Source organism: Otolemur garnettii, unplaced genomic scaffold (assembly GCF_000181295.1).
Source record: "Otolemur garnettii isolate 467f Iridium unplaced genomic scaffold, OtoGar3 scaffold00010, whole genome shotgun sequence".
Taxonomy (NCBI): domain Eukaryota; kingdom Metazoa; phylum Chordata; class Mammalia; order Primates; family Galagidae; genus Otolemur; species Otolemur garnettii.
The window spans coordinates 2,967,707-2,989,777 of NW_003852405.1; the positions used below are offsets into that span (position 1 = coordinate 2,967,707).

The following is a 22,071-nucleotide window of genomic DNA, read 5'->3' on the forward strand; positions in this document are numbered from 1 at the left end:
CTTGAGACCCTGGGATAAAACCCACTTGGTCATGGTGTATAATTTGTTTGATGTGTTGCTGAATTCTGTTGGTTAGGATCTTGTTGAATATTTTTGCTTCAATATTCATTAGTGATATTGGTCTATAATTTTCTTTTCTTGTTGAGTCTTTTCCTGGTTTGGGGATCAAGGTGATGTTTACTTCATAGAATGTGTTGGGTAGTATTCCTTCATTTTCTATACTTTGTAAAAGGTTGAGTAATTTAGGTACTAGTTCCTCTTTAAAGGATTGGTAGAATTCTGATGTGAAGTCATCTGGTCCTAGGCTTTCTTTTTAGGGAGATTTTGTATAGTTGATGCTATTTCAGAGCTTGATATGGGCCTGTTGAACATTTCCAGTTCATTCTGGCTAAGTCGAGGAAGGTGGAGTGCTTCCAAGTATTGGTCAATTTCCTTCAGATTTTCATATTTCTGAGAATAAAATTTCTTGTAATATTCATTAAGGATTTTTTGAATTTCTGAGGAGTCTGTTGTTATTTTGTCTTTGTCATTTCTGATGATGAAATTAGAGATTTTACTTTTTTTTCCTGTTTAGGTTAGCCAAAGGTTTATCTATTTCATTGAGCTTTTCAAAAAACCAACTTTTTGATTTATTGATCTGTTGTATAATCCTGTTGTTTTCAATTTCACTTAATTCTGCTCTAATTTTGGTTATTTCTTTTCTTCTACTGGGTTTGGGATTGGAATGTTCTTTGTTTTCCAGTTCCTTGAGATGTCCCATTAAGTTGTTAACTTCCTCTGTTTCTGTTCTCTTGAGGAAGGGTTGCAATGTTATAAATTTCCCTCTTAGGTCTGCCTTTGCAGTATCCCAGAGGTTCTGATATTCATGTCTTCATTATTGTTTTGTTCCAAAAATTTTGTAATTTCCTTCTTAATTACATCTATGACCCAGCTATCATTCAGCATATGGTTATTTAGTTTCCATGTTTTTGTATGAGTATATAGATTCCTGTTGTTATCAAGTTCAACTTTTATTCCGTGATGGTCTGAGAAGATGCAAGGAATAATTTCTATGCTTTTAAATTTGCTGAGGTTAGACTTGTGACCTAAGATGTGATCAATTTTGAAGTATGTTCCATGGGCTGAAGAGAAGAATGTGTATTCCAGTTTGTTAGGATGAAATGTTCTGTAGATGTCTGTTAAATCCAATTGTTGAATGGTTAAGTTTAAATCTAAAATTCCTTTGTTTAGCTTCTTATTGGAGGATCTATCCAACACTACCAAAAGGGTGTTAAAATCTCCAGCTATTATGGTGCTGGAGGAAATCAAGTTGCTAATGTCTGTTTGAGTCTCTCTTATAAATTCATCAGGTGCATTCTGGTTGGGTGCATAAATATTAATAATTGAAATCTCATCATGTTGAGTGTTACACTTAACAAATATGAAGTGACCATCCTTATCTTTCCTTACTTTTGTTGGTTTAAAGCCTATTGTATCTGTGAATAAAATTGCAACACCTGCTTTTTTCTGATTGCCATTTGCCTAAATTACAGATGACCATTCCTTAACCCCGAGTCTATATTTATCTTTTAAGGTCAGATGAGATTCTTGTATGCATCAGATATCTGGCCTGAGTTTTTGTATCCGGTCAGCCAACCTGTGCCTCTTTAGAGGACAATTTAAGCCATTCACATTAATTGAGAATATTGATAAGGCTGGTAGAATTTTGGGTATCGAGTTTTTTGAAAGTCCAGTGGACATTTTTAATCTTTTTGCTACTGTGGAAGTGGGAATTTGATCAAAAGTTTCTGAGTGAGTTTACTTTTGTGGTGGAGGATTGTGTTGGTCATTATGGAGGATAGGTTTGAGAATATCCTGGAGAGCTCGTTTAGTTATGGTAAATTTCTTTTGATATGAATGTCATTAAAGTATTTAATTTCTCCATCATAGATGAAACTCAGTTTAGTTGGATACAGGATACTGGGTTGAAAGTTATATTGTTTTATTTATTCACATAAATTTCTTTTGATGTGAATGTCATTAAAGTATTTAATTTCTCCATCATAGATGAAACTCAGTTTAGCTGGATACAGGATACTGGGTTGAAAGTTATTTTGTTTTAAGAGATTAAAAGTCGATGACTATCCTATTCTAGCTTGAAAGGTTTCAGCAGAGAGATCTGCGGTCATTGTAATATTCTTCCACTTGTAGGTTATGGTTTTCTTTTTCTTTTTTTTTTTTTTTTTTTGAGACAGAGCCTCAAGCTGTCCCCCTGGGTAGAGTGCCATGGCATCCTAGTAGGGAAAGGAGCTCTGGTTTTTAGAGGGTCTATCCCATGGGATAAAATGGGAGGCCGTTTGAACTCTGCTGTAGCCGGTTGAGCTATAGGCGCTGAGCCAGGTTATGGTTTTCTTACATCTGGCTGCCTGCAGAATTTTCTCCTTGATTTTAACTTTAGTGAAGTTAATTATGATGTGTCTGGGGGTTGTCTTATTTGAGTTACATCATGCTGGATTTCTGAAACTGTCTGCTATCTGAATTTCAGAATCTCTTGGCATGTCTGGAAAGTTCTTCATAATCTCATGAAGAAGGGCCTCTGTGCTTTGCGAAGCAACTTCATCACTTTCAGGAATTCCTATTGGCAAATATTAGTTTTCTTCAAATTATCCCAGAGCTCTCTGAGAGAATGATCCATTTTTGCTCTCCATTTCTCTTCTTCTTTGAGTGCTTGGGAGTATTCAAAAGCTTTGTCGTCAATGTCAGAAATCCTTTTTTCTGCTTGCTGTATTCTGTTACTGAGGGATTCTACTATATTTCTCAGATCTTTGAGGGCTGCAAATTCTTGTCTCAATGTGTCAAAATCTTTGGTGATTTTGTCTTTGAATTCATTGAATTCTTGAGAGAACTTTTGAATTGGTCCTTTTATTTCTAATTCCAACTTTACCTCCATTATTCTAATCTTATTTGCAATTTGAACTCTGAATTCGATTTCTGACATCTCAGCCATTTGTCTATGAATGGGATCTTCATTTGTGTCCGCTGTATTGTTCCTTGGGGGAGTTGATCTACTCTGGTTATTCGTGTTACTGGAGTTGTTCCACTGATTCCACCCCATGATTATTTTACACTGTTTGACTAGATGAGAAGATAAGGTGAAGTTGGGTTGGGGGCCTCCTGGAGTAGTGATTAACTAGCCCTTTGCCCAAGAGCTGGGACTGGTGTCTGTACCTTTTCCCCTAGAGCTTTGCAAAGGACCCATACAGTGCTACGGCCAGAGACACTGGAACTCACTTGGTGTGGTGGGGCTAAGTGGCTCTGTCTTATTTTCAGCCGGTCTCTGTCCTACCCTAGTGAATCAGTTTCTCTGGGTTGAAGTCTCAGCTATGGAAAAATACCAGCAATTAAGTCACCCTGCCCTCCACGGGCAACAACTGGGAAAGGAAAATCAAATCTTCTCACAACCATACACCCTGGGTACCACTTTGGATAGTCCTTGGGTTATTGGTCTAGTGCAAGAGATCCAAATAAATTGTCTCACTCAGCACCTGGTCTCAAGTGAGGGAGTTCAAAAGGTCTCTGGCAACTAGATAGCAGGGGTCTGCTGGCAGTGCAAGTATGACCTGTTATGGTGCTCTGTGGAGTCAGAAAGGACCTCCCCCCCAAATAAATGAATTAGTCTGGGAAGGTTGATGCCTCCTTCCCCATGTTGCACCTCTGTCCCACCCAGTCACTGGTAACCCCACAGGGCTATGACCCAGTTCCCTCCAATGAGCAGATGCTCCAGGGGTTTGAGTCTGCCTGAGTCACAGAGAGATCTTATGTCTCTTTGGCCAGGCTTCCGCACTCTGCCAGCATTTGGCAGGGGAAGCTGAGGCCTGACAGCCTCGGGTGGTTAATGGAAGCTGGGGCAGTTCACTTAGTTTCAGCCCCACCCCGATTGTTGTTGCTGACATTTATGGTTGCACAGAATTTGTGATTCTGTCCTGGCTATATTCCCTTGCAGGCCAGGTGCTCTTTGAGTTCACAAAAAGTGCAACTTAGCCCCTGTCTGTGCCACTGCCTGGAGCTGGTGTTTCTGTTTCCCTTGCAGTTTGTGTTGGGGCAGGTGTGGTTAGAACTCACACTTGTCTTGGAGTTCCAGCCTCGGCCTGCCTGCCTTTGTCTCAGCTGTGATCCCCTGAGGGCCAGGTGTTTCTTAGGATCACTAAAGCAGTTATGGCTAAGCCCTGCCCTGGGAAAAATGCCATCTCTGTGCATGTGTCTTCTATTCTCCGTCTGTGCTGCATCCTGCCCAGGCTGGTATCGCCTCAGGCATACCCTTTGCTCATGGGGCCTGCATTACCGTCCCAGATCTATTCTGCCAGTGTCTGCCACTGGAGAAGATGCCTGGCTTTCTCTGGTTTCCCAGAGAGATAGGGAGTGTCCTTCTAAATTATCCTCAGGGGTGTAAGCCCTATTGTTCCCACTGGTGCTGCTGCTGCTCTGTGCCGCAGGGTACCGCCTCTCCCTCTCCTGTCTAGTTCCTTCAGTCCACCATTTTCTCCTTATCCCTGTGACAGAGTCAGCACAGACCTGCAACAGCCCATGCCCTGTCCACACCTATGGAGAAAATGCCCAAGAATCTGGACTCCATGGAGACTAGGCTTCCAGACCTCAGGGTGAGAGTGGAGGAGAGTGCTGGGAGTTCAGAATTGCAGGTAGAGAATATATACAGTTTTATTCCTAGCAGGAGAGTGCCATGGCATCCTAGTAGGGAAAGGAGCTCTGGTTTTTAGAGGGTCTATCCCATGGGATAAAATGGGAGGACGTTTGAACTCTGCTGTCATTTGTAGAAAGAATACTGCGAGCTGTTCTCTTGGGGGAGGGGACTCCTTTTTGCTTGGCAATGGATTTTGTACCTTTTGTTTGTATCATTGGAGTCATGGTTCACCTCAGCAGGGTTGATATGAGTTCTTCAACCTTCTCTCTTGGCTCAGCTCCAAACCATCAGCTTACTTGCTAAACTTTTGTCCTTTAACTCTCCTTCTGGATGGGAGCCTCTGTGGAAAGCTGGCTCCAGTCGGCCATCTTGCCTCTGCCCCCTAAAAAATGACAATTTTTATTTTCTTCTTGATTATGAAAATGCATTGGTTGCAGGAAAGTTAGATATGACAGAAAAGGTCCTGAACTAAAGTAAAATTTACTTGTAATTCTACTATGTAGAAATCAGTTTTAACATTTGATATGTTTTTATATTTCCTTTATGCTTTTTTTTTTTTTTTTGGCTAGGGCTGGGTTTGAACCTACCACCTCCAGCATATGGGGCCAGCGCCCTACCCCTTTGAGCCACAGGTGCTGCCCCGACTTTTTTTTGAGACAGAGTTTCACTATGTTGCCCTTGGTAGAGTGCCATGGTGTCACAGCTCACAGAAACCCCTAACTCTTGGGCTTAAGTGATTCTCTTGTCTCAGCCTCTCAAATAACTGGGACTACTACTTGGCATCCACCAGAACACCCAGCTACTTTTTTCTTTTGTTGCAGTTGTCATTGTTGTTTTGCAGGCCAGAGCCAGGTTTGAACCCTCTAGTCTTGGTGTATGTGGCCAGCACCCTACCCACTGATCTATGGGTGCCACCTCCTTTAGACTTTTTGTCTCTTTTTTCCCCTTGGTTTCTCTCTGTCCTTCTCTTTCTCTTAAATGAAACTGCAGTCATACTTAGTTTTCTCTGTGCTTCCCTCTCTTTAAATGAAAATACGTATAGTTTAGTGTCCTACATTTTTCTTTTAATGCTTTGTTTTAGTCAAGAATACATCAGAAGAATACTTTAAAATAGTTTTTCAGATACATTTAGATTTTTTTCAATCAACAAAAAGAGATTCAGTACCACTTAAAAATTAATATGTGTATTTCTTAAGTAGGAAATAATTAGGTTCTAACCATCTGTTGAGACATAGCTACATACATATGGATGCAGAAGTGATGTTCTTCCTTTAGTTAAGTCTAACTGTGTTAAAGAGTTGTAACAGGCTCGGTGCCCGTGGCTCAAGTGGCTAAGGCACCAGCTACATACACCTAAGGTAGTGGGTATGAATCCAGCCCAGGCTGCCCAAACAACAATGACGGCTGCAACCAAAAAATAGCCAGGCATTGTGCCGGGCACCTGTGGTCTCAGCTACTTGGGAGGCTGAGGCAGGAGACTTGATTGAGCCCAGGAGTTGGAGGTTGCTGTGAGCTGTGATGCCACAGCATTCTATCCTGGGGGATAGCTTGAGGCTCTGTCTCAAAAAAAAAAAAAAAAGAGTTGTAACAGAAAATCCTTTCTTGCTTAAAATAAGACAAGAGAATGGGATTCTTTTGTTATCCTAAAAGTACATCATTTAGAGATATTCCTGTGAAAATATTTTGATGATACATTTTCTTATTAGTAGTAAAAATAAACACTTTTATGAAAGAAAGAAAGGGAGAGAGGGCGGAAGGAAAGATTTGTAGTAAGTAAAATAGACAGTTCCTCTGCAAGTTAGCATGAATACTAACTACAGTACTATTTATAAGAGTGAAATATTAGAAACATCTTAAATGTCTAACCATATAGGAGTGATTATATAACTCTCATTTACAAATGGAATATTTCATAGCCATTAAAAATTATGTTTGTGAAGAATATCAAATAAAGTGAAAATGTTTACAATATAACTTTAAAAGAAAAAAGTGTAACCTGAAGGTTTCAGGCTTTAGGGACTTGTGAGTATAGAAGTGGTTACAGCTCCTTTAATATTCTGATTTCAGTGTTCCATGCTTCTATTCACTTTCTGGCAGGAACTTTAGGGCTTTCTGGCCCTTCCTCCTGAAATAGTACCTAGAAGCATTAGAAGAACTAACAAATCTCTGTTAATTAGACCTAGTCATCCTTTGCTATTGATTTAGGACTGATAGTTCTACTCTCTGCTTTCAGTATTACAGAATTTTACTGTTATTGTTACCACCATGATCATGATTTGTGAAGCTGAAAATCCACTGTATCAGATAATCAATGAAATTAGAATGCTATTATAAAAATATATTGCTACTTTTGTCCCTGGTAAAACTACAAATCAGTGCTTGTAGAACTTGGTAATAAAGAATACTCATTCTGACGCAAATTAAGTTCCACAGCTAGGAAGACATCCCAAAATAATGTAGTAATATAGCCCTATGGCTCTTTTAATTTCTGCTTTGACTAATCAAACTGGAACATCATGCCTCAGTCCCAAAAGTCCTACAGAAATACCATTTTGGAATTCCCTATTGGGAATCCTATTCCAACCAGCTTCATTTGTTTTGAGTGCCTGAGCTGTAAAAATGGGTGGAGTTGAATCTCTGTTGCCACCAGGGTTGCTGACCAGCTGGTTGCAGAACTCAGTGTTGGTCTAATTGATTCTGTGTTGCTGCTTTTGCTGATGCTTGGGTCACCACTTTTGTGTAGACCTCAGCCAGTTTGCTTTGGTCAGGATGCCTTTAGAGGTTGAGAAGAGAACACCTTCTTTTTTTGTGAGCTTTTAGGTTTTTTTCCGTCCAAAACTCATTTTGAAACTTAAGCCCAAGGTGGGGCCTTTAAGAAGTGTTTAGGTCTGAGGGCTCTGCCCTCACAAATGGAATAATCCATTTATGGATTAGTGGGTTAATGGATTAATAGGTTATCTTAGGAGCAAGACTAGTGGCTTTATAAGAAGAGGAAGAGAGACTTGACCTAGCATGCTCAGCCTCTGCCATGTGATGTCCTGCCCTGTCTCAGGACTCTGCAGAGAGTCCTCATGAACAAGAATACCCTCACCAGATGTGATCCCACAACCTTGGCCTTCACAGCCTCCAAAACTGTAATAAATTTCTTAATAAATTTCTTTTCTTTATAAGTTACCCAGTTTCAGGTATTCTAAGTAGAAGAAAACAGACTATGACATGGGCCTAATTGTGTCCTCCAAAAAAAGATACGTTGAGTTCTAGCTCCCAGTACCTCAGAATGTGACCTTATTTGTAAATAGGATCTTAACAGGGATAATTAAGTTAACATGAAGTCATTAGAGTTCATTATGCTGGTATCCTTATAAAGGGGAAATTTTGACAGAGACACACACAGAGGAAGACAATATAAGAACTGACAAGTGATGACAGGTCAGAATTGGAAAGATACATCTATATCCCAAGAAACACTTAAGGCTACCGGCAGCAAGGAGAGAGGCATAGAACAGATTAATTACCAGTCTGGTAATGTTGGAGCTAGTAAATGGGATTTTAAGTTTGGTCCCAACTTTATATTTTTGTGGGAAGATTTCATTGATATATAACATATACAGAAAAGTCCATAAATTACAATCAATTATAGGTAAAGCTCCATGAATTTTCACAAGGCAAACATAGAACACAAAAATACCATAAACATTAAGAAGTAGGATATTACTAATATCTCAGAAGCATCCCTTTTGTACTCTTTCAGAATCATTACCCTCCTCCTCAGGTACTTAACTACCCTGTTTTCTAATACCATAGGTAAATTCACAATAAATCTTTGTAAAATAAATATACCTTGCTCATACTCCATCTTTTATTGAAATATTTTCTTTCTTTGATGGTCTCTTATTCTTTCTAATACCTCATTTGTTACTCTTGCTTTTCACTCCTTTATTTACCCTTCCATTGCACTTTATTCATAGGTCCTATATGGACCTATACTGTATTTAGCACAGTGTGATATAATAATTAGTGTATTCATACAAACTGGTAAACTCCTTGGCAGTGTTTCGTAATCTTGGGATTCTCTCACATTTATCATAATTTGCATAGTAGGTTATCAGTTTTTTAGAAAATTTTTTATTTTGCAATATTAAGGGGGTACAAATGTTTTTGTTACATGGATAGATTTTTATAATGCTTAAGTGAGGACTATTAGTATGCCCATCCCCAGAGTATATGTGGTGTCCATTGTGTCACTTAGATAGTATTGTGATTTATATAGTTGAGAAGGAGACACAGATCCCATTTTTATGCAAATAGAAATTTATTACACCTGCAGGGGGTCATTGCCATAGGAAGCAAGTGACCATGAATGACAGATCAAATGGATTTTTATATCCTATTTCTGCATCACAGCAAGCAGGCACAGGTACAGAAGCTGAATTATTGTGGTTAGCCTTGTGTTGGGGGGAATTGCATAGTACAAGGTCGGGTGGGGGCATGTCAAGCCTCTCTTCCCTACATACTTTCTTATCTTAAGTTTCTCCTAGAAGTTCTTCCCCCTCCCTACACACTCCCTTATCTTCAGGCCTCTTTTCAGAGTTTTCCTCCCCACTTCTGAGGGGGCTGGGACTAATGGATTCAAAGGAAGTTTCTTTTTCAAGGGTAAAGGCTTGGTTATCACATTCCCCACTGGTTTTAATGAGGAATCAAATCCTTGGTTCATCTGAGTTGTTTGGAATAAGTTGGTATTGGGTACTACTCAACACCATCAACTTTAAACAGTTACTCTGGTAAGGTGATGTATGTATGGGGTATCCTACAGATGTAATATATTATTTTTGTTCTTGTCAATGTTAAGGTGGGTATAGAGTCCCATGTACATATACTGGTGTAATTTAATTAGGATAAGTCCCTCGAAGAGTTTTCTCAAGCTTTAGCCGTGTGTTGATCAGCCAGCTTCCAGTATGTGACTGGAGCAGGGCATGTTGGGTGTTTTTATCTTTCCTTTTCAAGGGGTAGTGAAGCTTTATTCAGTCCACTGTGATGACTTTAGGTGAGGATTCTTCTTATCTTCACTGCTGTGCATGTGGTCAGGATGATGGTGTAAAGTCCTTTTTATCTTGGTTTGAGGGGGAATGAGTTCTGATCCTGGACTTAGACTTGGTCTCTTTGATCCTCTAGAGAGAAAGAATGTACAGACATAAAAGACTAAACGGAACATGGTTAATTACTCAAGTGGAGATTTTTGCTATTCTTTTCTAGGTTTTTTAAAATCTATTTTATTTAGTCTTTTTCAGTTTCTTTAGGTGTCCCTGCTAAGTTGCAGAAGATTGACTGAGGTTTTTTGAACAACATAGTGACAAGGGCCTGTATTTAATTAAGCTTTGCTTCCTGGCAGAGTTTATGGATTCTTGTTCTTATGGCTCTGTTTATGTATTTTACTCTGTCTAAGCTTTGAGGTCTATTAGTTATATATAGTTTTCAGGTGATACTTAAAGCTTTAGCTATCATTTGCATTATTTTTGTTATGAAGGCTAGCCTATTGTTAAATTTAAACTAGAGTGACAGTCTAAATCATGGGATGATTTCTCTGGGCAATACTTAGACATAGGAGATAATATTTAATATTGCACACTTTTTTAGTATAGTTAACAGGTGACTTTTGTTGAGTTTTAACATTTTAGGATAAATATAATTATTGTATATAATTCTATATTTTTTGGCTAGTTTCTTAGTCCCATTTAACAGATTAGTTTAGTAAAACAGTTATGTCTTGTTTTATCAGTTGACAGTACAGTCAGGCTGAGATTTAATACAGGTGGGTTATAGTCTCTTTTTTTGAACTATTTTTCTCTTTCTGATTTCTTTTTCTATCAAAGACAAATTACAGTAGAACTAACTTAGTTGTCAGAACTACAGAACTAAACTGTTTCTTTAATACACTGGGTTTGATTATTTGTATACAATGTAATAAGAATAATTAATTATTAGCCATTCAGGGTCTCCTTTAGAATTTGTTTTGCTGGAATTCTTTATAAGGAATTTTAGGCCTGATTTCTTGAAGAGCTTTTTATGAGCCCAGGTTTCATTTGTGCCATCTGTGCCATCAGATACTTCTATGCACTGGGTCAATTCCACTTTTCTTGAGGTTCCCCAGTACATTTTGATTCTCAGACCTGTCAGAAAGTGACCTTCATTACTTACCATTGATCAGGAAACTTTGATGGGCATCTGGCCAGTTTTTTCAAGGGGCTTTTTTTATTGGCCTTATAACGTCAATCTTAATTTCTTTTCTTTTTTCTTTTTTTTTGAGACTGAGCCTCAAGCTATCCCCCTGGGTAGAGTGCTATGGCATCACAGCTCACAGCAACCTCCAATTCCTGGGCTCAAGCGAGTTTCCTGCCTCTGCCTCCCAAATAGCTGGGACCACAGGCGCCGGCTACAACGCCCGGCTATTTTTTGGTTGCAGCTGTCATTGTTGTTGTTTTGGTGGGCTCAGGCTGGATTCGAACCCGCCACCTTAGGTGTATGTGGCTGGTGCCTTAGCCACTTGAGCCACAGGTGCCGAGCCAATCTTAATTTCTTAACACAGTCTGGACATTTTTGGAAATTTATTCTAGCTAAACTTTTGGTAAAATAACTATAAAATAACATGCTTTCGTCATGTTCTATAGAACAAAACAGATTCTTATTGAACTTATGCAAATAACTATATTGTCTGAAAGGAAATTAAGAATACCTAATTGGCTTAAATGGCTTTTAAAGTTCAGAGAAATCAAGGCGAGAGAAAAAATACATGTTTCAAACTCTGCTCATAAGTGCATACATTGCTTGAAAAGCTACAAATAGCTTAAAAGACAGAAAATGGTTTTCTTCACTTCTAGAAAATAGAACACAGACAGAATCAACAATATTTCAAATAAAAAGTTATAACAAACTAGCACATTTTCTTGTAACTGATTTCTGTTCTGTTTGAAGTTAGGTTAGTAATACTCATAGACATGTTAACTTTCCAATGAAAGTTCTAAAAATCTGATTTTTATTCTGAAGGTATTCAATTTCCAAAGATATTAGGAATTTGAATTTGAAAGAATTTATTGGTTTCTCTTAATATTTTTTTTTTCCTTTTTAGGATAAACTTTGGATTTAGTTAGTTACAAAAAAATTTTTTTTTCTTTTTGAGATGAATTGAAATGATTACTAACAATATATGTTAGGATAGACTAATGCTTTATAATATTGGAATATACATATAACCATAATTCACACAAAATTAATTACCATTTCATATTTGATAAGGTTTCCTATACATTTTTAATGCATTAAATAAGTTTAATTTGTTTTTCTCAGGTTTAGAACCTATTAGCCTCAGTGTATGTGGCCTGTACTGCAACCACTGTGCTACAAGCACCATGCCCCAATGTAGCAGCCTGTATAGCTTATGGCTAGGAGGAGTGAGAGTTATAAGAAATACCTGTAATGGAACACTTTGGTGAAAAGGGCATGGAGAGAGATTTAGTTCTAACAAGCATGAGAGAGCTCACGAGATGAGAGCACTGGTGAATTGGCAGTCTCTACACCTGTGGTATTGAGAGGCATGAGCTCAGCTTTATATTAGGCTGGAGGAGAAGGCAGTTGGGAGCATGCGCATTCTGTCACAGACACCCTTACTCTGACTCTGTCCCCTCTCCTGCCTGCAGAATGCCAGTGCAGTGTCTCTCTGCTGAAGATTACCAAACTCTGCTAAAGACTAAGATCTATCTGTTTTAAGAAGACTGCTTTACTCTCTCTAAGACTTTCTCTCTCTCTCTAGCTAAAGTAGATAGCCCTCAAGCACCTAAGAGAAACTGTTCCTGGCAAGGTAGCTTAGTGATCCGCATCTGGAACCTACCTAAGCTGGGCCGGAGACCTGACCAGTCCTGGGCCCTGACAAGTGGTGTCAGAAGTGGGATAGTGAACGCCACTGACAAATGGTGCTGTGAGCAGGATTCAGTGAATGCGAACCGAGAAGGAAATAAGCTTTAGCAAATAAGAAAAAGAGAAGAGAAATAGAAATATTTAGAGGGAAAAGAAATATCTAATGAAAGACAGCCAACAACAGGCCTTTCTCATTTGGTTTTTCCTCTTTCGTACGTTTTCTCTTTCCAAATTCTAACTACTACTTCTGTGGGAAAAAAGCCAGTAAAATCCTTTAGCCTCTTCCATGACGCAGCTGGAGAAAAAGCTGGTAAAAGCCTTTAGCTTCTTCTGTGAAGTGGCTGGAGAAAAAAAAAGCAGAAAAAAGCCTTTAGACAAGAGGGAAAGAGAAAAGATAGAACTAGGAGATAAGAACCTTTAGTAAACAAGCCTTTAGCCTCAGGGGTGAGAAAAGCCTTCGGTAAAACAGCAAAGTGAAAAGTTTGGGAATAGGTTGCAAGAGTTTATTAAGTTAGGGAAGAGAACTTCTAACTGCCTTCCCATGTATCTTTGCCCAATGCCAGCAGGAAGTAGCTTTTGAGAGACTGACCCCTGATTCCCTTTTTGGCAGTTAAGAGTTCTGTTTAAAAAGAAAAGAATTGAGGTAGAGTGAGGCTGGTGAAGAAATAGTGGAAAGTAAAGTTTGTAGAACAACTAAGACTCCAGAGTAAAAAGAAACAGCTAAAGAGCTCCTGTCTCTTTAAGGCAGTTAAACTAACTATCTCTAACTGTCTCTTTAAGGCAGTTAACTAACTAACTCCTTTAGTTAGTTAGTTTTCCTTTATTTTAATTATAAAGGAAATTAATAAATTTAAAAAATTAACTTTTTCTTTATATAATGCCTTATTAATTTCCTTAAAGGAATTCCATTAAAGGCATTATATAAAGATAAATTTATCATACAAGATTTTTTCTTTATATAATACCTTTATGTAATTTCCTTTATTTCCAAAAACTTACTTTTCATAAAACAGGATCACAGTTAACTATTCACTTGCCAAACTGATAATTGGAAAGTTTAAAAGGCAAGAATCTTTCTCTTTGACAAAGACTTAGTTTTTCTAACAATCTAAATAATTAAATCATTACATTTTACAAATGAAAGACATTTTATGAAATATAATATTGATACAGGATTTTCTCAATCAGGGCTAGAGAGGGAATCCTTATTTTTCAGGCTCAGGTAAGCTCAAAAATCAGATTTCCGTTTCTAGGCACAAATATATTGCAGGCTATACCCTTTGAGCCCTAGCAAGGTTATGAATAAAGCAGTCCCAAATATTTTGGATGGCTCCACTCTGAGCAAGGAGTACACACTCTAATTTTCTCCCAGATAAAAACTGCAAAGACTTAATAATCTTACCCAAGGTGCGGGGCTGTATTTATTCATTTGTTAGAACATCCATTCAGTTTGTAAAGGTATTTCTTTATCTACTAAGTTTTAGCTAAAATATCTCTCAGGGCTGATTATTTATCTTTAGACAAAGGACACATGCAGGAAATCTCCAACCTGGGCCTCCTCTCCCCGTCCAGAGGCTGTTCATCTTGGGGACCTGTTGCTGATATGGACACAGCCCTATAAAGCACAAGATTTACACTTTCTCTTTTAGAATTTTAAGGGCTATACAGAGCTCATCAGAATGCCCAAACTGCAACACTTTTCAAGGCATAGCTACTCTGCCAATAGCTCTGACATTTTCTATTCCTTCTGCATGTCTCTTAGTTTAACAAAATCTCATTTTATTATTGATCTGTGGCCCATGGGCTCAATTTTCAAATTTCTGAGACCAAAGATTCACTGAAGAAATTTCGGTAATAGAACTATAACAACATCTGGAACTTTTACCCTTTACTTGAGAGGTGAAGTTAGAATAGAGGTTTATTGTCAGAGCCTGCTCTTTTCCTGTATGTTCATTCCTCTGTTGGTGAGTTCTGTCACAGAGAATCACCATGGGACCTCCCCATCACTCTGCTGAAGTCCTCATCTCCATGTAATCAGGACAGAGGACACTTAAGGAATGGTGTCAGTCAGGGTGTTGTCAGGCACTCCTATCAGGGAACCAGAGTGTTGCAGGAAAACAGTGAATTGAAAAAGACAGACACTTACACTAACAATAGAGAGGAAGGAACTCTTAATTGTTGTCAAGAACTCAGGTGTCTCTAAGCATAAAGTGCTGAGTTCTAGGGAACTTTTTTCTAAATTCTCTCATACCTCTTTTTTTTTTTTTTCTCTTTTCCTCTTCAGTTCAATATCAGTTATATAATTATAGCTACAGATGTGAGAAACCAGGGTGGTATTGTTAGTTACAGAGTTAGTTTCTTGCAGCTGCGTGCTGCTTTAAGATTATTAAGAAGTATATTGTTATTCATTTTAGTTAGTTTCCAAGCATTCACATACATATATTCTAACTTATTTCTTAATCTGGGCAGTTTCTATTTTTCACTCAAATTATTATTTAAGACAGAATCAGTGGGAAAACAGAAGGGGTAAGTTGCTGGGATCTTTATACAGTTTAAGAGTGTTTTCACTTCCTGCGATAGAGACCTCCTTAGACTAGGAAAAGGAGAGGACCCACGTTGAGGGCCAGTATCTCTGATGGAAGACTTCTCCCCAGGTGACAGAAAAAGGAGGGGCCCAAAGTCTGGTGATGATGGAGCATCAAAGAGCTAGGGAGACACAGAAGAATTAGAACTAGCTGGGAAAAATTCTTCAGGTGTGGACAGAAGTATGAACAAGGTCATCACAAAGAGGTAAAAACAAGTCAGGGCCACATGCTGTCTGGTGGACCAGTCCAGAGGGGCCACACTACCAAGCCCACTACTAATAATAAGGATGAAGAGACCAATGATTGCCAGGCCAAAGGTGCACCAGGCGGTGAGAGGTGTAGGACACATAAGAGCAGATAGGTAAATAAAGCGATTTCAGAAGGAGTAAAGTCTTGAAGGGTCCCTTGAAGGAAAAGATCTGCAGTCTACTCACAAGTGTCTCCGGAACTGTTGTTTCAGACAAACACCAATCCTACAATAAACACTGAACAAATGACACAAAATGACAAAACAGACATGGGCCCAATATGGACAAAGTCTAATATTCCACACTTATTCTCACACTCTTGTACTTCTAGAACCAGAACTAGAACACACTTTTATAGACTTTTAACAGGGCTGTGAGTGATCTAACACCCCCAGGGGTTGATTAAACTCCTGCTTCTATTTCAATGTTGTTTCTGGTGACAGGTGTTGACATACATTTCTGGGAGTCCCGTTCTACCGACACATGTCTCCGAGAGCTTCTGACAGGCTTATGGCCCAACAACCCGGGGTCCCTGTCCAAAGTTCTTGTCTCTTTGGCCTTCCCTTAGAGGTTCTTAAGGGCTCTACATAAATTACCACAAATGAATTCAACAGACAGTTACGTATCTTCACAACAATCCACAACGAATAAGCATAACAAAAATATCATTAATGGTTAATTAATGTCTGCAGACACTACTCAAAAATAGATGTTAAAGTAGTTTACCTCTGGAGGTGGATTCACAGGTGAATTTACTTCCACATGGCTGTTGTTTTAAAAAAGTAAAGAGGATTTTTTTTTTTTCTTTAGTTTCAAATGAGTAATTGACCTTGGGTCTTCTGCTGAGTGCTGGCACATTATCTCAAGGCTATTTGTAACATAGCAACCACAGTTTTTAGTAGGCAAAAAGTTAGAAAAACAGTTTTAACAAATTTTGTATTAACTCTTTAATTGCCAGAAATAGAGGATCTTCAATGCACAAAAGGGCCATGTAAGAAAGATAGAAACCAGTCAGCACAGTATGCTGCCAAATAGACTAAGATTCTGATTCCCACCTGGAAATGATGTTGAAGGCCATGGGAGACATAGAGGATACGAGAGAAAAAGTAAAAGGCTAGTAATTTAATCAGATAATTTGGCAGGGGGAGGCAGGGGACAGAGTCAGTCTTTTACCCAGGGGCTGAGAGATTCTCAGTGGCTGCCCCCTGGGTAAAAAGTGACTCTTGTGCCCCAGCCACAACCAGTGGCCATAGCCTGGGTTAAAATACTTAAGCTCACAAATTGAAGGTGCACCAAGAAGTAAATAATATATAGAAACAAAAGTGATGCCCAGTCTCAAGGATAGTGAACAGTTTACCAGGAAAAAGAAGAGGAAGGAAAACGAGAGACCTCTTTCAGGTTGAAATCTACAAGAGTTCCCTGAAAGAATTGACACTTTTGTTCAGGGTCAAATCAAATACAAAATGACTGACAAATTTCACACAATCAAACCAACATAGGAAGGGGTGAACACGGGGAACAGGGACCTACCAGCAACTCACCCCTTGTGAATCCAGAGGAGAAAATTTGGCAGACTGGGGACTCACCCTTTGTGAGTCCAGAGAAAGGAAACCTGACATACTAGAGACTCAAGAAAGGGAACCTGACAACGTGATCTCCATTTCTTATCATTGCCCTTGGTGTGGCGGCTGAAACCAGAAAAATTCTCTAAACAGATACAAACAGTTAAACAAGTCTGACATAGGAAACAGGGGCCTACTGGATGGCCTCTGCCCTATTACGACAGAGAAGCCAATAACAATACAAAAGGCACACAAACTAAAATGAGCACAGTCGACTGCAAAACCCAGAACAACCCAATAGAAAACTGCAAATACCAGAATAGTCTAAGAGACTGCAAGCCAGCAAGACATGGAGATGTCTTCCCTCTGCCTCAGATTCTTTAGAGATATAAACAGAATAAAATACAGCCAAAAAGCAAAAATCTTCACTCATTTATACAGACCCCACAGAAACACAGAACACCTCAGGGACAGGGATAAGTCTGTCCCTTGCCCCAGGAACAGGCCTCTCAGGCTGTGTCCAGCCTAGCCTATTGTTCCCCCTCAGATTCTCTAGAGATCCACAGAAATCCACAGGCTTACCAAATCAGAAAATTTGGGGAGCCTGTGCCTTTAATTCATGCATTCAAGGGCACTGGGGTGGAGAGCATTTCTCTGAGGCCTTCCCCTGGAGCCATTGGCCAGTGGCGGGCTCAGGCAGGGATGGGTGTGGGTCTAATAATCTTGGGGGGCTTCCAAATACGGTGACTTACATAGCTGAGAAGAAGACACGGACCCCACTTTTATGCAAATAGAAATTTATTACACCTGCAGGGGGAGTTGCCATAGGAAGCAAGTGACCACGAATGACAGATCAAATGGGTTTTTATATCCTATTTCTGCATCACAGCAAGCAGGCAAAGGTACCCTACGTACTTTCTTAGGTTTCTCCTTGAAGTTCTTCCCCCTCCCTATGCACTACCTTATCTTCAGGCCTCTTTTTAGAGTTTTCCTCCCCACTCCTGAGGGGGCTGGGACTAATGGATTCAAAGGAAGTTTCTTTTTCAAGGGCAGGGGACTTGGTTATCACAATAGGTTTCCCCACTTCCCTTCTCTTTCATACCTCCTTCTTGATATCCCAGGACTTTTACTTCTCTCTGTGTTCACATGGGCCCATAAATTAGTTCCAGCTCATTAGCGAGTACATGTGTTATCTGTTATTCCGTTTCTTAGATACTTCACTTAGGACAATGTCTCAAGTTTCATCCATATTACTCCAAAGGACATTAATTCATTTCTTTTTATGGCTGCATAGTACTCCCTTGTGTATATAATATGTACCACATTTTGTTAATCCACTCACAAATTGGTGAGTACTTAGGTTGATTCTGTATCCTGGCAAATGTGAATTGTGCTGCAATAAACATTTAGAGTACAAGTGTCTTTTTGATAAAGTGACTTCTTTTCCTTTAGGTAGATACCCAGTGCAATTTCTGGGTCAAATAGTAAGTCTATTTTTATTTCTTTGAAGATTGTACTGTTTTCCATAGAGGTTGTACTAATTTGCAGTCCTATGAATGTACAAGCATTCCCTTCTCTTTGCATCCACACTAGCATCTATTGGTTTTTGATGTTTTAGTAATAGCCATTCTGACAGGAGTAAGGAGATATCTCATTGTGGTTTTAATTTGGATCTCCTTGATGATGAGAAATGCTGAGCATTTTTTTCATATGATTGTTGGCCATTTATCTATCTTCTTTGAAAAGCTTCTGTTCATGTCTTTTGCCTACTTTTTAATGGGGTTGGCTGTTCTGTTCTTGCTGGTTTGAGTTTTTTGTAGATTCTGGATATTGGCCCTTTATGGGATGTATGGTTTGAAAATGTTTCCTCTCATCCTGTAGTTTGTCTCTTTGCTTTGTTGATCATTTCCATTACTGTCTAGAAGCTTTTTACTTTAATCAAGTCCCATGTATTTTTGTTGTGGCTGTAATAGTCTTTGGGGTCTTAGTCATAAATTTTTTGAGTAGGCTGATGTCTAGAAGAGTTTTTCTTTACATTTTCTTCTAGAATTTCTGTGATTTCATGCCTTAAATTTAAGCCCTTTACCCATCTTGAATTAATTTTTGTAAATTTTATGAATGTTGAGAGATATTCCTTCTTCCTTCCTTCTTCCACATGTAGTTACCCAATTCTCCCAGCAGCATTTGTTTGAATAGGGCTCCTAACCCTCAGTGTATATTGTTTCTGCTTTGTAGTGATCAGTTGATTGTAGGTAGATGGTTTTATGTCTGGGTTCTCTGTTCTGATCCATTAGTCTATGTTGGTTTTTATACCAATACCATGCTTTTTCGGGTATAGTTTGAAGTCTGGTTATGTGATGACCCTAGATTTTTCTTTTTGCTTAAAATTACTTTGGCTACTAGGGCTTTTTTTGGTTTCATATGAACTGAATAATTATTTTGTTTTGAATTTATTATTCACTTCATGTAGTATGACCATTTTAACAATGTTGATTCTTCTGATCCATGAGCATGTTTTTCTACTTGTCTGTGTCATTTGTGATTCAGTGTCTCATAGTTCTCCTTGTAGAGATCTTTCACCTCCTTGGGTAAGTATATTCCTACATATTTTATTTTCTTTATATCTATTATGAATGGTGCTGAGTCTTTGATTTGACTCTCAGGTTGACTGTTATTGGTATATAGAAATGCCTGGGGCCAGCTGTGTCTTGAAATTTAAAATCTGGATTTTAGAAAATTAATACACTGCTTATATGGTATGTTATCTATTGCTCTGAGTGGGGTGCAGGGCACCACCATGTGATGATATACACGAACATTTCAGCAGTGAAATAGGAATATCCACACTAAATTAGGTAATTGGCTAAAATTAACCTCATGTCATTTTTTTTTTTGCAGCTTTTTTTGGGGGGAGCAGGTTTGAACTTGCACCTCTGGCATATGGGGCTGGTGCCCTACTCCTTTGAGCCACAGGTGCTGCCCAACCTCATGTCATTTTAAGGTAGTTTTTGCCACCAAATGAACTTTGGTGCCAAATCTACAATAAGTTATTTGGTTTTTGGAGCTTCTTAGGCTTTCAGCTATGGGATTATAGACCCATAAATTACATATGGGCTTTTAAAGGCTTTTGCATTCTAAGTATATTTTGCCTTATTGACTTTTCAGATACTTTAACTTGACTTTTTTTTTTTTTCACTTTTTAAAGGAGTTATAGAAGTTTCAGAATTAGCTGATGCTTTGAAATCTCTTGGTATGCCTGTTTCTGAAGCTCAGGCAACCACAATTCTTCAAAGGTCAGTCCTTATCCTTATTTTTAATAGTTTTCATGTGTATTTTATATTCCATGTTAGAAATAAATTGCTATAAATGTGGCATTTTCTACCTTATTCTATAACTTTGTGAACAAACTTACTCTTTAAATTAATTCTGTATTACTTTGAGCCTATCCCTTTAGAATCAACTTGCAGGGCCCAGCACAGTGTCTCATGCCTGTAATCCTACCACCCTGGGAGGCCGAGGTAGGTAGATTGCTTGAACTCAGGAGTTTGAGACCAGCCTGAGCAAGAGTGAGAGCCTATCTCTAAAAATAGCAGGGCATTATGGTTAGGCGCCTATACTCTCAGCTACTTGGGAGGTGGAGGCAAGAGAATCATTTGAGCCCAAGACTTTGAGGTTGCTGTGAGCTATGATGCCATGGCAGTCCTTAGAGAGCAACAAACTAATACTCTGTCTTTAAAAAAAAAAAGTAAAAGCAACTTGCAAAGTCATTCCCTAGATCATTTAAGCATCAGAACCCAAGTAAATTTACATCTACTACCAGTGGAAGGGTTTTTCAAACTGTGCTTAATGAGACCTTCTGTGTTTATGTGGGAGGAAGATGGGGCAACATCAGAAGGAGCTGAGTATGTCTTTTATAAACAACTTGTATCTGGTTTTATTTTTATTCAACCTGACAATTTGTTTTTGATAGATGACTTTAGCATGTGCGCACACGTGCGCGCGCGCGCACACACACACACAGAGCACTGATTAGATTTGTTTCTATTTATACATTTTTGCCTTCTACCATCTTGGTCTTTATGTGCTTTTCTTTTTTCCTTTATAATAATTTTCTTTCATTTTTTATAGTCATGTTTTAATAGCTTGAAATTTATATGCTTTATTTCTTGTTAACAATTGGTCTTGACGTTCTATTGTACAATTTAATTTAAAGATTAAAAAATATCTACTTCTTCTTCAAACAGTGGAAAGACTTTAAAATACTTTCATTTCCTATTATCTATCTCCTGCTGATATATATGCTATTCTGTTCTCTTTTAACTGAATAAATACTGCAATTGTTATTTTGTATAGAAAATTTGTTTAGCGTTTTATTTACTACCCATTTTTTCTGGGTAGGATAGTTTTTCTTCTTCATGAACTTATATCATTTGAAAATTCCTTTAGGGGAAATATATTGTTACTGAACTCTTAAGTTTTTGAGTATCAGAAAACATGTCTATATTACTTTCGTTCTGGAAAGAGTTTTGTTAGCGATATAATTCTAATTTAGCAATTATTTATTTCTCAGAAAAATATTCTTTTAGATTTTTTTAAAAAATATGTATTTTTTAGGCATTATTCTACTGTCTTTTAGATTCTACTATTAGGTGGAAGTTTGGGTCCGTCTAATTATTGATCCTTGCTAGAGAATTGATCTCTTCTCTGGGTTTCCTTTTATGATCTTCTTTTTGTCTTTGGTGTTCTGTATAGCTAAGACAGTGAATAGGCCTGGCTTTCATTTTATTAATTATACTTCCTCGGCATTAATGTTGTACTTCTGAAATTGTGTGTTCATGTCTTGTAACAATTTTGGAAAATTCTCAATCTTTATGTCTTTTAAATATAGCCTCCCTTTCATTCTTTTCATTCTCCTTTTTCATATTTTATCCTTTCTTTTTTTTGTGTGTAGCATTCTGGGTAAGTCATCCAAATATATATTCAGATTTATTAACTCTGTCTTCTGCCATATCTTATCTTCATGTAACCATTCTGTTGAGTTTACTTTTTTTAATTACGCTTTTTATTTATAGAAGTTCCATTTGTCTTTT

General features: G+C 38.2%; 1 protein-coding gene across 1 annotated transcript in view; it reads left to right on the plus strand.

Moving 5' to 3' along the window:
* LOC111723294 (calcium-binding mitochondrial carrier protein SCaMC-1-like) overlaps positions 1–22,071 on the plus strand; it is a 73,036-nt gene that overhangs the window by 20,284 nt on the left and 30,681 nt on the right. The window contains exon 4 of the mRNA XM_023509871.1: positions 20,187–20,274. Within this exon, the coding sequence (XP_023365639.1) occupies positions 20,187–20,274 (88 nt within the window). The remainder of the gene's footprint in view (positions 1–20,186; positions 20,275–22,071) is intronic.